At 48.3% G+C, this 13,557-nt stretch overlaps 1 protein-coding gene across 3 annotated transcripts in view; it reads right to left on the bottom strand.

Annotated features, from left to right (window-relative positions):
- MAF (MAF bZIP transcription factor) overlaps positions 1-12,836 on the bottom strand; it is a 170,017-nt gene extending 157,181 nt beyond the window's left edge. For all 3 annotated transcript variants that reach the window (XM_039327481.1, XM_039327482.1, XM_039327483.1), the window contains exon 1: positions 11,227-12,836. In XM_039327481.1, the coding sequence (XP_039183415.1) occupies positions 11,227-12,374 (1,148 nt within the window). In that variant the 5' untranslated portion in view covers positions 12,375-12,836. The remainder of the gene's footprint in view (positions 1-11,226) is intronic.
- Positions 12,837-13,557: the final 721 nt, after the last annotated feature.

Here is a 13,557-nt window from a genome sequence, read left to right on the forward strand (position 1 = left end):
GTTAAGGCAGAGGAAAAAAAAAATACCAGATATATAGATCCATTAGCCTCTTGGCCTGTGGAGATTCTCAATCATGCAGGCCATTCAGGTCATCAGCCTGTTTATCTGAATACAGACATGCATAAGCAAATCACACACACACACACACACACACACACACACACACACACACACACACACACGGGCTGCATGGGTCTTGTTCCTAAGAACACCCCAACTCTTTTGAGCCTCTTAAGGGTCTGTCTAAAGTTTCCAGAAATTGCTACCGTACTCTTAAGGATTTGATTTATTGCCGGTAGCTCGACTCTACTCTGCAGCCTCAAAACAATGTTAAGCAATGGAAGTGTATTTCGCGGCTGGGTGTGTGTGGGGGGGAGGGCACCTCTAGGCAAGCCCCCCCCGGGGGCGGGTGACAAAACACACTGACTCTGAATTCTACCCGCGCCCTCCCCACCCTTGCGCTCCAGAACTGCGCTGCACATAAGCCAGCCGGTCTGCGAGTTAACTCCTGCTTTCTCGTGGAACTCCAGGGCCGCGTGGCTGCTCCGGTTTTATCCACGGCCGCGGTACCCTAAACCCAACAAACTTTCAGGGGAGCCCGTGAACAATTCCCAACAAAAGTCGGGGCTGCAATGCGGCTGGCTGCTTTGCGCTCAGCGCGTCTGCCAAGAAGGAGCCACTGAGATGCGCCCGCGGCGCGGACCTTTGCAGTTCACCCCAGTTCTCCTTGCCAGCCCCCTTCCTCGCGTCCGCCTGCCATTGGCACCCCTGGTTCCCCTCCCAAAAGATTAGCAAGGGGTAGGGCGGCTACCGGGTCGCAAGGGAGGGGTGGTGGCGCGCGGCACGGGCAGCGCGATCCTCCTGCGGTGCAGCCATTACATCGAACGCAGACTGTGGAGAAGCGGATGGGGAAGGGGGCTCTCCCAGTCTTCTGTGGGTTGTTTTGGATCCTCCTCTGGCCAAAAGCAGATCCTGAATCCGAGCTTTGGTTTGACTAAGGATTGGGGTCTTTTATCTCTCGTGTTTGGTTTTGTTTTTTGCCTAGAGGCCCTGAGCTGCCCGCTTTAGGTTAGTGGCGTTGGGAAAGGAAAGCTCCGAAAACCCCCCTCTTAGTTCGGCCTTTCCAAAATCGGACGCTCTCCAAATGTCTTGCACTACAAGTACCATCATCCTTACCAGGGAGACCGTGCTGGCTGGGAACTTTGGGAGTGGCAATCCCCAAACCCCTGCAGAAGATCCGTTGGGCGAGGTCTAATTTAGGACGAACCCCCTTTAGCGTGTTATTGCCTCGCTCTCCGGCTGGTCCTGAGCGCATCTGGAGAAACTCGAAAATTTGGATATTTTGTGCGTTTTTCTTCGCTCGGTTTGCCATCTCCGAGGAAGTTCGTCCCTGCTCCAATTCAAACCACCCTGGGAGAAGCGAGCAAATCGTGCATAGGATATGTGGAATATTTTTTAATATGTTCATCCAGATCAATTTTGTCCTTTTATCTGGGATCAGGATCCCACCCAAGTAGAAAAATCTGCCTTCTCAAATCAGACGTTTCTATCTAGCCGTTGGGGGGGGGATCAAGGGGGATCAAATTTTGCCTTGCTCGTATTTTGCTGGGAGGTGATCCTTCGCCATGAAAAATCTGGATGGAAAATCTGACACCAAGGTTTAATGCCATTTCACTTTCTCGCTCTTTAAAATGTCAGCTGAAGGAAAGGCACGCCTTAGCTACATACATATGTGTGCATAAACACGCGCAGCGATGGAGAAAACACAAAGGCACTTTGTGTCTTTTTTTTTTTTTTTTTCAAGCAAAGCTTTACGGCCGAGGCGCCTTGCCCGCTTTTTCCAGGCCGTTGCTGCTCTGTGCGTCTCCAAATTTTACCTTCAGGATTCGCAGCTGGCTCCGAGTCTGGAGCGTGTAGTTCTCAACATGTGGCAGGCCGGCCTAAAACTTCCAAACATCTGGAGGTGGAGAAGGCTGGCTGCTCAGGACACCCACCCACCCACCCACACACACACACACAACAGACCTTATAAGAAGAGAGTGTAATTTCTGGTATTATAACCAGAATGCGCTTCTCTCTCGCAGTCCGCGCTTGTCCAGAGGCTGCATTGCAATCCTGAACGCACCTGTTGTAAAGCAACTTTCATTGAGTTTTCCAATAGACTTCGGATCAGGCCCTTTACGCTTAGTGTGACTTGACTGAGAATTAACATGCAATTCTAGAGATAACTGGACGTGGGCGAAATAGATATGAAAAGATTCTGAAGTCCAGAAGTTTAGGTCGAACCTTTTGTGGGCCTTCTCTGGAAAGTAACTGAGATTAGGTCAACGCGCTTACTTTAGAAGCAAGTCTCGCTTTAGGCGGGGGGGGGGCGTTAATTAACTAGCTGGCTTTCGCACGCGGGGTAAATGGAGAGAGATTTATCTCCGAGCGAAATTAACTGTTGCTCCATTTTAAATATAAGTAGCCCCAGGGAGTGGGAATAGATCAGACTGAACGTAGTGCGCCAACCGATCCTATGCAACATTCCTCCTGGCTAAGGAGATGCCCAATCCTAGGCAACGTCCCACACCAACCGGATCTTGAAACCGGGTTAGTTCTGCTGAAATTGCTGGCGGAGCGACGCGCGTGGTATAACTGCGTTGGCGTTAAGAGGCAGAGAGGTTGAGATTCTCGCACTAAACGCCCCTTTTTTTTCTACGCAGCGCCTGGGAAAGGAAGTCGGGCTTCAACTCACAGACGCTTGCTCCGACGGAACTTCGGAGGGCGAACTAGTCCTACCGGGCGACGTTCCAAGCCCGGTCCTAGCCTGCCTTAGCGCTTGCTTAGGGATCAGCCTAGTCCCCTCTCTCTTCCTTGGCCGGAGCAAACGCGTGCAAATAGGTGGGCTCCCACTTTTTAACCTGGACGGAGGGAGAAGCGGAGGCTGGGAGGCTGCCCGCGTCTTTTACGCCTCCTTACTCTGCCCCTGAGCCTTTTTAACGGTCGACCGGACGTTGCAGCGTCGGAATCGACCCGAACAGTACAGCGGGGTTTCTCTCTCACACACACACACCCCACCCTCTCAGTCGACTTTGTGCGTTATTCAGCGCGCCCCGGGCGTTGTTGGACATTTGCGGGCGGACCGTGCCAAGAGCCGAAAGTTTGATGCCCGCACATAAATTCCACTTGGCAGAAGAGGGCACGAGATGTAAAAAAGGGTTCCCCCCCCCCACACACATACACAAAAGCGAAGGGAAGGCGGGAAAGTGCCATCTCCAAGTTAGGGAGGGGGTTCCGAAAAATTGGGAACTGGGATGTTTTCAAAGGTCCGGTTCCAACAGAGCGCCGAAGCTCTCCCGTGGATCGTTTGTTTAGGCTCAGCATCTCGTGTGAACCGTTCACTGGATCGTGCTTGGAGAGTCGTTAATAAGGGTCCTGACTAGCCTTCGGGTCACATTTATGTCAGTCCTGCGTTGAGGGTGTTGTGGAAAAGGGACGTGTGGCACCGGGGGGGGGGGGAAAGGAGGTGATGGTTTTGCTTCGGAACGCGGCTGCTTTTCGGGTGAAGGTGCCTTAAGGAACAGGAACTCCGCGCTAAGCTCCTTTGTAAGGGGTTCATAAACCATCCAGAAGCATAAACGGACCACACGGTCTAACTTTTGTACGACCGGGTGGGCTAAAATGCGCGTGGCTGATTTGGGGTTTCAGAGTGTTGTGTGAGCGAAGACCATTCGTAGTCTCAGATTCAAAGTTCAAGGATTCATAGGTTGGACAATGTCCAGGAAAACCTAGATTCAGATCCACCTTCAGCCACCCAAACTTCTTGGGGGGCTGTTGAGCCACCCTGTCGCCCAACTTGTCCTACCCCACAGGGTTGGTTTGGGAAGAGTCTGACGAAGGGAGAACTATCCTGAATTTCTAGAAGAAAGGTGGGGTAGGAAACTAAATAAATAAATAAACAGAGGGAGATGTTTTTCTCCTCTTCTTCGGTTCTTTTTCTTAAGGCAGAAAGGCATCCAAGACCGCTGGATCGTGGCTCAACGGACACCCGAACTTCGATTTTCCCATGCCCAATTCATATGCCTCCTAATCACTTCGCTTCACGCTTTGGTGAGGATGCAGGGGTACGGCCTCCCTGCGATGGGTGAAAGATCTGTCCGTGTGATTAAGGGAAGCGAGATCCTCCGATCCTAAACAGGAGAAGTAAAATAAACCTCAGCCTTACCCGGATTTTTAAGCCCGCGACGCCCCAGACCGCGTGCGCCAAGCGGTGTGAACCGTCCCACGCTCAAAACTTAGCACGATGGAGGCGATGCGTTAAGGAGTTTGGCTTAACATCGCCCGTCGGAGTAGACCACACCTGGCTGGGTAGTCCAGCCAGGAGGGCTAAGCAGGCTCTTTGCCCCGAAGCGGGAGGGCGGAACGTTGCAAGAACGGGCCAGTTCAGCTCGGAAGTCCTGCTTCCTCGTCGGTGGTGTGGTCTAACCGAGCGATTTGCTCCGTATTGGGGAAGAAGAGGATGCTCGCAGAGGTGTTCTTTGCACACCAGGGGTGAGGCCAGGTGCTTCCGCCCTTCCCTCCCTGTGGCCATCCTCTCAGAGACCGGTGTGCTTTGGGGAGAAATGTGGACTTTGAAAATTTATTTTCCCTTGGCTGGGAAAAATGCATTAAAAATGAGCTTGGCCCTTTCAAATGAAAGCCAATCATTTGAGCAAGGCTCCTACAACTTTCTGACTGTCCCCAGGCCATTCTGAGAAATATAAAGGTTTTCTTTTGCCTCCTTTCCTTTCCTTTCTTACCCCTTTCCTTTCCTTTCCTTTTTTCCCTTTCTTACCCCTTTCCTTTCCTTTCCTACAAGAGCAGGCTTTTACAAGAGTGTAAGCCAATGCTGTACACTTTTGCTGCACATAATTCTATCTGTGCGCCCTATGGGCTGCAGCCAGAGAATGTGGCCGGTGGGCTAGATCTGAGAAAAAGGATATTGGAAGGCGAGCAAAGTCCCCAGTCCTTGCACACAGGAGGACTAATTCTTGGGTAGGTCAAGGCAAGGCAAAGGGGAAGAAGGCCTGGAGCGAGGAGTCCCAAGGAAGTTGGGGAAGGGGCCTTATGGAAGCAGAGAAGAAAAGGTGAATCTGAAGATGGAATTAGAAGTCTGTCCCACAGTTACAAATGAAGCCAGGAAGAGTTGGAAATAAGAAAAGAACTCTGGGAAAAGAGGATAAGTACTTAAGTTCTTTTTTTAAAAAAAATAAAGACAAAATGCAGATATGGTCCTTATTTGACCACACAGGTTGAGTTGTAAAAACAAAAATAAAAGTTACTAGGAAAGGAGAATATTCTGGAGGGGAACTGAGGAGAAGTCAGAATCATCCTCCTCCTCCTCCTCCTCCTCCTCCTCCTCCTCCTCCCCTCTCTCTTCCTTCTCCCTCTACCTTATGAAAACCAGCATTTGATACACAGTGCTGTGTGGCTTACATCTGAGTAAAAATGCCCAGGAGCACCTGGGTGGTTAAAAAAGACATAATTCAGATGGGAAGGACAAAGAGGAAGAAGCTTCTCTGTGTCCCCAAACTGAACATCCATTGATTCAGAAATAATTCCCACAAATGTTTGAAAACCATAGGATTTCAGCCAAGAAGAATTGATCTGCTCTTCATATTTGTATGTATGTATATATGTATGTATGTGTGCATATATGTGTGTGTGCGTGTGTGTACATATATATGTATGTGTGTAGTGTCTACATATGCCTATATATGTATGTATATATGTATGCACTAACCCTCCACACACCCTGCTGACATCTTTTCCCACCTGGGTTGGGTTGCCTTCATCTCAACCTCGGCTGATGGGGGGGGGGGGAGGCAGGCTCATCCTTAGTTCAACCACTTTTCCGGTTGCACTTTCTACAAGCAGCCCAGCAGCCCCAAGTAAAACTTGTATCTTGGAAGAGTGTCAGCTGCTGAGGCTGGGAAGAGCAGCCAAGGAGACAGGAAACCAGGATGGTGAATTTGCATGCCAGCCCATATTCCTATCCAGTCAAGGATGGGCGGATGATCATCATCCTGCACTTCAGCCGTGGGGGACAGGGCCATAGAAAGAGGCGCATGCATGCCTGCGTGTGCATGCATCCAAGTCATAAAAAAAAACCTGCATGGTGCAGGATGTGGTTAGCAAAAAGCCTTCAATAAGGGCAAAGCAGAGAGATTAATTCAGTGAGGCGCAACCTGCCTTTTGAGCTTTGTTTCTAGGGCCCTGGAACTTGGAGAAGATGACTGCTGAACAAACGTGCAAGGGGTCAGGCTGGAATGAGGCCTTCTGGCCAGGGAGCAGTGTAAGGCACTGGAGGAGAAAAATGGGTGGGAGGTCACTGTTCCAGGCAGGGAGAGGATGGTACTAGCAACCAAACACCATCAAAGGCTAGGGCATTCTACTCACAAGATCGAGTTGATTTTTCAGCTGCTGGATTCTGGGGAAAGCAGCATGAACTGGGGAAGGGCTAGGGCATATTTTCATGACGTGCCCCAATCAGAATCCTTTCCCTCCCCCACTCGCCTTCTTGAGGCACCTGCAGAGTTTTGGGTTACACCAGCAGCCTTCTCCTGCCAGCCCAAATCTAACTCCGGTGCCACAAAATCAGCAGAATCGAAAACCTCTCCTATTTTAGAAATTTGTAATGACAAATCTGCATTTGTGAGAGGAAGGAACTGGGTGAGAGTCTCCCTTCTTTTCTCCCTCCTCGAAAACTTTGCCCTGGGCTCAAGGTTGCCATTCAAGGCCAAATGACAAGCAAGCTGCTTTCCGTTGGCTTGCTCGAATTCTTTTTTTTTGTTGTGGTCATTTTGGGGAGCCTGGAGGCTAGAAATGGGAATAGACGCCTCCGAGGCAAGCTTGATATTCAGAAGCAGCTTCGTCTGTTAAACGAAACAAAAAGCTGGACTCGGTTTTCTCCTGCAGAGAGACACAGCTCTTTCTTTGCACTATCACACTAAGCACGGTTTCTGGAAGGGGAGAGGACACCTTTGGATATTTACCATGATTTTATGCAAAGCAAATCTTAGCAAAGGCTGGGCTTAATGCAGAGCAGAAGTTCATTTCTCTGCTTGCTCATCCTGGGCGGGGGGGGGGAGGGAATGAGGGAAAGAGAGAGAAAGAGCAAAACCCAGAGCAAGCAGCAACCGCTAAGCAAAAACAATGCAATTTCTGGAAAAGTGTAAACTTATGAAGTAGGGAAAGAGGAAGAAAGCTACAAGGAGTGGAGAAAGCCCTACTATCTTTATAGGAGACAATCAGTTTCTGATAGGCCAATGACAGGCAGTTTACCCATTGATTACATATTAACCTGTCTGGAGAGTGCTGAAAGGAAACTGTGCCTGAATTATTGGAAGGTCAAGCTCTAAAGGACATGTCTACTACCAAGCAGGAAGAATGTGGCCCAGGCTGTCAAAGGCCTGGTCCTCTGCACCTCTACGACCCCTTTCTTGCTTCCCAATCTCCTAAACCATGGATTAGAGCTAAAAGAGGACTAGCTGCTGGTTTTCTTTCAGCCAGGCTGACTGCAACTTAGTTTCCTGTGCAGGCAGAGCTAAAGGTCAAAGCAAAGACAATGAGAAATGAGTTGCCTTTGCCCACCTTTGCACCAGACATTCCTTTGTTTCAGAGCCTAATGACCTTTGACCTTGCGCCTTAGACAGCCTTAAGAGCAGCATCTTGGAACCTCTAGAAATTGAGCTGTACATTTAAAACAAGGTCTGGGTTTTTTTGGGTTTTTTTTTGACCTGTCCGCTTTTCACTAGTAAGATGCTAAAGACTTAAAACTACACCCCTAAGAAGGCACTTGTTTTTCTCTCTCCCTCCTCTTCCTCTTCTCCTCCTGACTTGCTTTCTTTGGGGACCTAGAAAGGGAATTTACTTCTCTCCTTGTATAAAATGGCATTGTAGTCAAGTTATAGGAATGTTGCCGCCTTAATCATTTCATAGATGAAAACAAAATTACAGAAACAAAGAAAAGCAAAAGAGTCCCAATCTGTTCATTTTCTCCTTGAAAATAAGGTTTTGTGTGTGTTTTTTTAAAATATTATATACATGCACTGCTTTCCCTTTTTTTTTTTTTAAGTCTCCCTTCCTCTGAGAAAAACATAAGTGGGACAAAATCTGGCTAGCAGAATGTCCCAGCCATAAATGAGATTAATACTTTCTTTTTGTAAAAAAAAAAAAAAAGGAACTGAAACAACTAAAGCTAAAATTAAGAAAGGTCAGCCTAGGCTAGCCTGATGGAATTTTTGACTTTTAAACAGCCAGTCCTCATGTAGGCCTTACAAGTTAGGGATTTCAGGGAAGGGGAGAGAATAGCAACCTGCTTCAAAGGAAGTTTACCGGATGGATATGTACGTATGTGCGTGTGTAATTATGCAAGGGAAATTATGATTCTCTCTTCACAAATTTGAGTTTCATAGAATTTGTTTCACGATTCTTTGAATAGTTACAGCTTTAATCATCTGTCCTTGTCGCTTCAGTCAAAAACAAATCAGTTATACTAGTAATTCTTACAATATGTCTACATAGTTGACATAATGTCCTGGCTGCAAAATTCTTTACTTCCATTCCTTCAAAAAACCATTTGGGAAAGTGAGGGGGCTTGTTGTGTTTGGATGAGCTACTTTTTATCATCATCATCATCATCATTATTGTTGTTGTTGTTGAAATAATTAGCAAGAAACTCATAGGGCCCCTTTAAAATAATTATAAAACTTGGAAGAGTTAACACTGACAAATTAAAAAGTCTTTCCTTTTCATCTGCCTGGGAGAAAATGAAATGGCTTTTTTAAAAGAAAGTGATTATATTTTACCTTGTCAATTCTCAGCTCACACAGACATATTTAAATTATCTGCTCAGATTAACTTATCTAAACATCTGTCCCCCAAGATACTATGATTAACTTGCTACTTCAAAGCTATAAACTAATGAAACTCAGTTCAGAATCAAAAATGCAGTTTATTATAGTAGAATATTCCTCCTTTTTTTGATATAACCATAGAATTGAAAAATGAAAGGAAAACACATAAGGAACATCACACATGATTAGTTGGTAACTTAAGATATAAAACAATTTTGCACAGCAAAATATGTCAAGGGAAAAAATAACTGACAAGATTTTTTTATATTTATTGTGGTATTTACTTTCCATTTTTTTTTAAAAGACAGGAGTATCAGTCCCTGACAATAAAATTTGCTGATTAATGCCTTTAAAACTTTGTGAATTTGTGAAGTTACAGAAAATCCAGTTCTGCACCACAATACAACTGTAAAAAAATCTGCATTATTTAAAAAACTGAGCAGTAATGCCATCTTTGTAAATGGTATTAGCATCCTAGACAAGTTTGCAATGGTTTATATTTTGCTTCAGGTTATATCTTAGTGCAATTCGGTCCCTAATATTTACCCCCCCCCAAAAAAAACCCCCAATGTTACATTTTGAACACAAAATAACCTTATTAATATAAACAGGGATGCTCCCATTTTAATACTTTGGTTTCCAAATACAGTTGGTGGCATAGCAAGATCTACACATACCCAACTTATAGTTAAGTTGCAATCACATGCTGCATAAGCTATTTTTTTTTTAAAAAAATGTCCCACTTTATATTCTACTCCTTTTAACATCACAACAGTGAACCATTTAGTGCACCATTTAAAAAAAGAGAGACCTACTTCTAAACAGACCTAACTTTTTTCAAATTATCTATAACATTCCTTTATCTGTTGCGTACATTTGAACTGAACTAACAGACAATAAAAGCTTGAATTAAATTATATACCAGGATCCTATAGCATTGCACATTTGACAATGACCAAATGCAAAAAGGAACAAAAAAAAAAAGGGGGGGGGGTAGGAAGAAGGTAGATCATTCCAAAATAAATTTTAGACTGCTTTAAGCAACAATATCATGTAAAATCCAACAAATTGCAGCAAATTTTTTTAGCATAAGTTTTAAAACTTCTTTCCAAAGTTCTTGTTTTCCTGTAATACTGTAATCACAATCCACTCTGCTGTTTTTGTTTTACACATGAGAGCGAGGAGAGATGTTTTTCAATTCATTAAAAAGAAGTCTGAAGTTTGAGAGGGGGGCCACTCAAAGCAGTTTCCAGAACAGATGCAAACTTGAATGGGTAAGGAAGACTCAAAAAGTTGCACTTTTTTGCTTTCAGTTCAAAAAAGTGGTGAAGAAATACAACTTAAAGAATGAATGACATGCCATTATATATATCTCCAAAGTCCATATCCTAGCAAAAGGAAAAAAAAAAAAAATCCGTACATGTCCAGCATGCAGGGCATTTATCAATATGATGTCTTTTTTTTCTCCCCATAGTCTTTTGAAATATTTATACAGTTAATTGATGCAAGACAAACTAGTAAGCGTAATAATGCATGAGATGAGGATGGGTTACTAAAAGCAGACTCAGTTCACTGTTTGGCAGCTTAAGACCAAGGGATCACATCATGAACACGTGAGAAGTTGATCAAGGCTCCATTGGGGCAGGTTGATATTCTCTAGGTTTAGTTCAACAACAGATGAAAATTTCGGCAATCTGAAGTCTAAAACTTTCTTTAAATATTTCAGTCAAATGTCCTCAGCACATGCCTGCATTCATAGGTATATGAACACAGGCATATCAATAGGTATCTATCTACCTCTAAAGTTCATACCCTACAGGAAGAATTCAGGGTGGCAAAATGGTCGTTCTGTATTTTGGATAGAGCAAAATGTAAAGGAAATGAAGTTTGAGCAAACTTCAGACGAGTTGATGGAAGTTGGACTGCAGGCACAACACACACACACACTCTCACACACAAAGCTAACTTGGCTGGAGAGGGAGAGAAAGGTCAGGACCTTGTAAGGTCCAGCTTAAAAAGTACCACCAAAAGTTTCATTAATTCTTTTAAACAGAATACTACGATAATGGTGGCGTGTACATAGCAAGTGTGACTTGGATGGCCCACATTAACAATAATTAACATGGGGACCAACGGGCTGACCTTACCCCCCCCCCCCAATCCTTCAGCCTTAGGAACTTTTGCGCACGTGCTCGCTCGCCCTGTGTGTGTGTGTGTGTGTGTTTGTGTGCGCGCGCGTGCCTGCCGTGTACTCTGAAGAGCGGCCAGGGGCTGTCAGGGCGCAGGGGGTTGGCGGGTCGGGGCCGAATGGCGGGATGGGTAGGTGGGAGAGAAGACCACAACTCACATGAAAAACTCTGGAGAAGAGGGATTGTCGCTGCTGGATCCGTTTTCCCGGAACCCGCTGCTGACCAATTTCTCGTATTTTTCCTTGTAGGCGTCCCTCTCCCGGACCAGCCTGGAGATCTCCTGCTTCAGATGTTCCACTTGTTGGAGCAACTGGTTCTTCTCGGATTCCAAGACGTGCCGCTGCTGGACTCGCTTGAAGCGGCAGGACTGCGCGTAGCCCCGGTTTTTCAGGGTCCGTCGTTTCTGTTTCAGCCGGATCACCTCTTCCTTGCTGACGCCCCGCAGCTGCCGGTTGAGTTCCCGCACCGACATGGTCACCAGCTGCTCGTCCGAGAAGCGGTCGTCGAAGTGCAAGCCGCTGCCGCCGCCGCCCCCGTGGTGGTGCTGCTGGTGGTGGAGACCCCCGCCGCCCAGCCCGCCGCCGCCGCTGCTGCCGCTGCTGGTGCTGCTGGCCGAAGACTGCACGCTGCCCGGAGGCTGCGGCTGCGGATGATGGTGGTGGTGGTGGTGGCCGCCGGCCGGGTGGTGGTGATGGTGGTGGTAGTGGGGCGCGCCGCCGCCGCCTCCGCCGTTCTGTTGCTGCGCCGCCGCGGCCGCGATCACCGCCGACACCACGGCGGCCGCCGAGCCGATCTCCTCCGGGGGCATGGAGCCCCCCGACCCGCCGCCGCCTCCTCCTCCGCCGCCGCCGCCTCCGCCGCCCACGGCCAGCTGCTGCCCTCTAGCATAGCCTTCGAAGCCGGCCGCCGCCGCCGCCGCCGCGCTCTGGAGCTGGTGGTGGCTGTTGTTGATCAGCGCTTCCACGGCGTCTTCCGGGCTGAAGCCCAGGGCCTCCGGGTTGAGCTGCTGCGGGTAGCCGGTCATCCAGTAATAGTCTTCCAAGTGGGTCTTTTGGTCGCTGCCGCCGGAGCCCGGGCTGGGGGCCGAGAAGCTGGGCGAGGGGGGCACGGAGCTGCACGGCGTGCTCATGGGGGTGGAGGAGAGCGAGCCCCCGGCGATCAAGCGGCCGCACTGGCTGATGATGCGGTCCGTCTCCACCGGTTCCTTTTTCACTTCGAACTTCATCAGATCGAAGTCATTAACATATTCCATGGCCAGGGGACTAGTGGGCAGGTCAGCGCTGTGCAGGGCCAGGTCCGAGGCCATCCTTTTGCCGCCGCCGCCGCCGCCCGTCCTCCAGAAAGGGTGCGCTCCCGGAGCCAGGGGGCTGCTCTGACTTGCCAGCGGATGAGCCAGTTTGCTGGTCGCCTCGCGGAAACCGCAGCGGGAAGAAGCTGCCGTCCGGGGCTGCGCGCCGCTCCCTCGCTGCCGCCGCCTCCTCCTCCTCCTCCTCCGCCGCCGCCGCCGCCGCCTCCTCCTCCGCTTGCTCGCTCGCTCTGCCGGCGCCGGGATCAGCCGCCGGCAGCAGCAGCAGCAGCACTAGCAGCAGCAGTAGCAGCGCCTCGCACCCGGGCTCCGAGGCTCCCTTGACAAAGAGCCGCTGGGCTGCAGCCGGCAACCCCGCGAGCAGCCGCGCCTGGCTGCCGCCTCTCGCTCGTGCTATTTGCTCGCCTTTTGCATCCGGCCGCCTCGGTTTCTTTCGTTTTTCTTTCTGTCTTCCCTCCCCTCCTTCCCTCCCCTCCCCTCCTCTCTCTCTCTCTCTCTCTCTCTCTCTCTCTTTTCCCTCCCCTTTTCTCCTGTGCGCGCTCGTGGCTCGCTCTCTTCCCTCTCTCTCTCTTTTCTCTCTGCAGCTTCGCAACTGCAGTTTTATAGGGAAAGGTTACTTAGCAGTTCCTCCTTGATTTGCAAAAGGATTGATTGGCTTTCTTGCTGTCTCTTTCTCTCTCTCTTTTTTTTTTTAACACTTCACGCTGTTTCTTCTCTTTTCTTTCCCTTTTCCGGGGCCGGAGTCCAAACGAAGAGAAAGAGGCAAGAGTGAGTTTCAGCACCAAGGAAAAGAAAAAAAAAAAAAAAAAGAACGCGGCTGACGATTTAAAAAAAAAAAATAAAAAAAAGAAGAGCAGGTAAGTCGCTAGATCGTATTTTTGTTTCAAAGGAGGAGAGGTTTGGAAAGCGAGAGGGTCGGGCGCGGGGACCCTCCTCCCCAAGTTCTGGAAAGGAGAGAAAGAAAGATAAGAGGGGGAAAAAAAATAACCCCTCGGCTCCCGAGCTTCAGCGACAAGATGAAAAAATATTTGAAAGAGATGAACCGGGAGGACAGTTTAAAAGCCTTGCTTTTTTTTTTTATAGCGCGCCTGACGTCACACTCCTATCGGGACCCGACTCCAATCCGCGGCGGCGAATCCGGCTCCTCATTAGCATAATAGTATAGAAACAAGGAAACTTTTCA

Source organism: Crotalus tigris, unplaced genomic scaffold (assembly GCF_016545835.1).
Source record: "Crotalus tigris isolate CLP2741 ecotype Arizona unplaced genomic scaffold, ASM1654583v1 scf7180000024362.2655971311:6658466, whole genome shotgun sequence".
Classification (NCBI taxonomy): domain Eukaryota; kingdom Metazoa; phylum Chordata; class Lepidosauria; order Squamata; family Viperidae; genus Crotalus; species Crotalus tigris.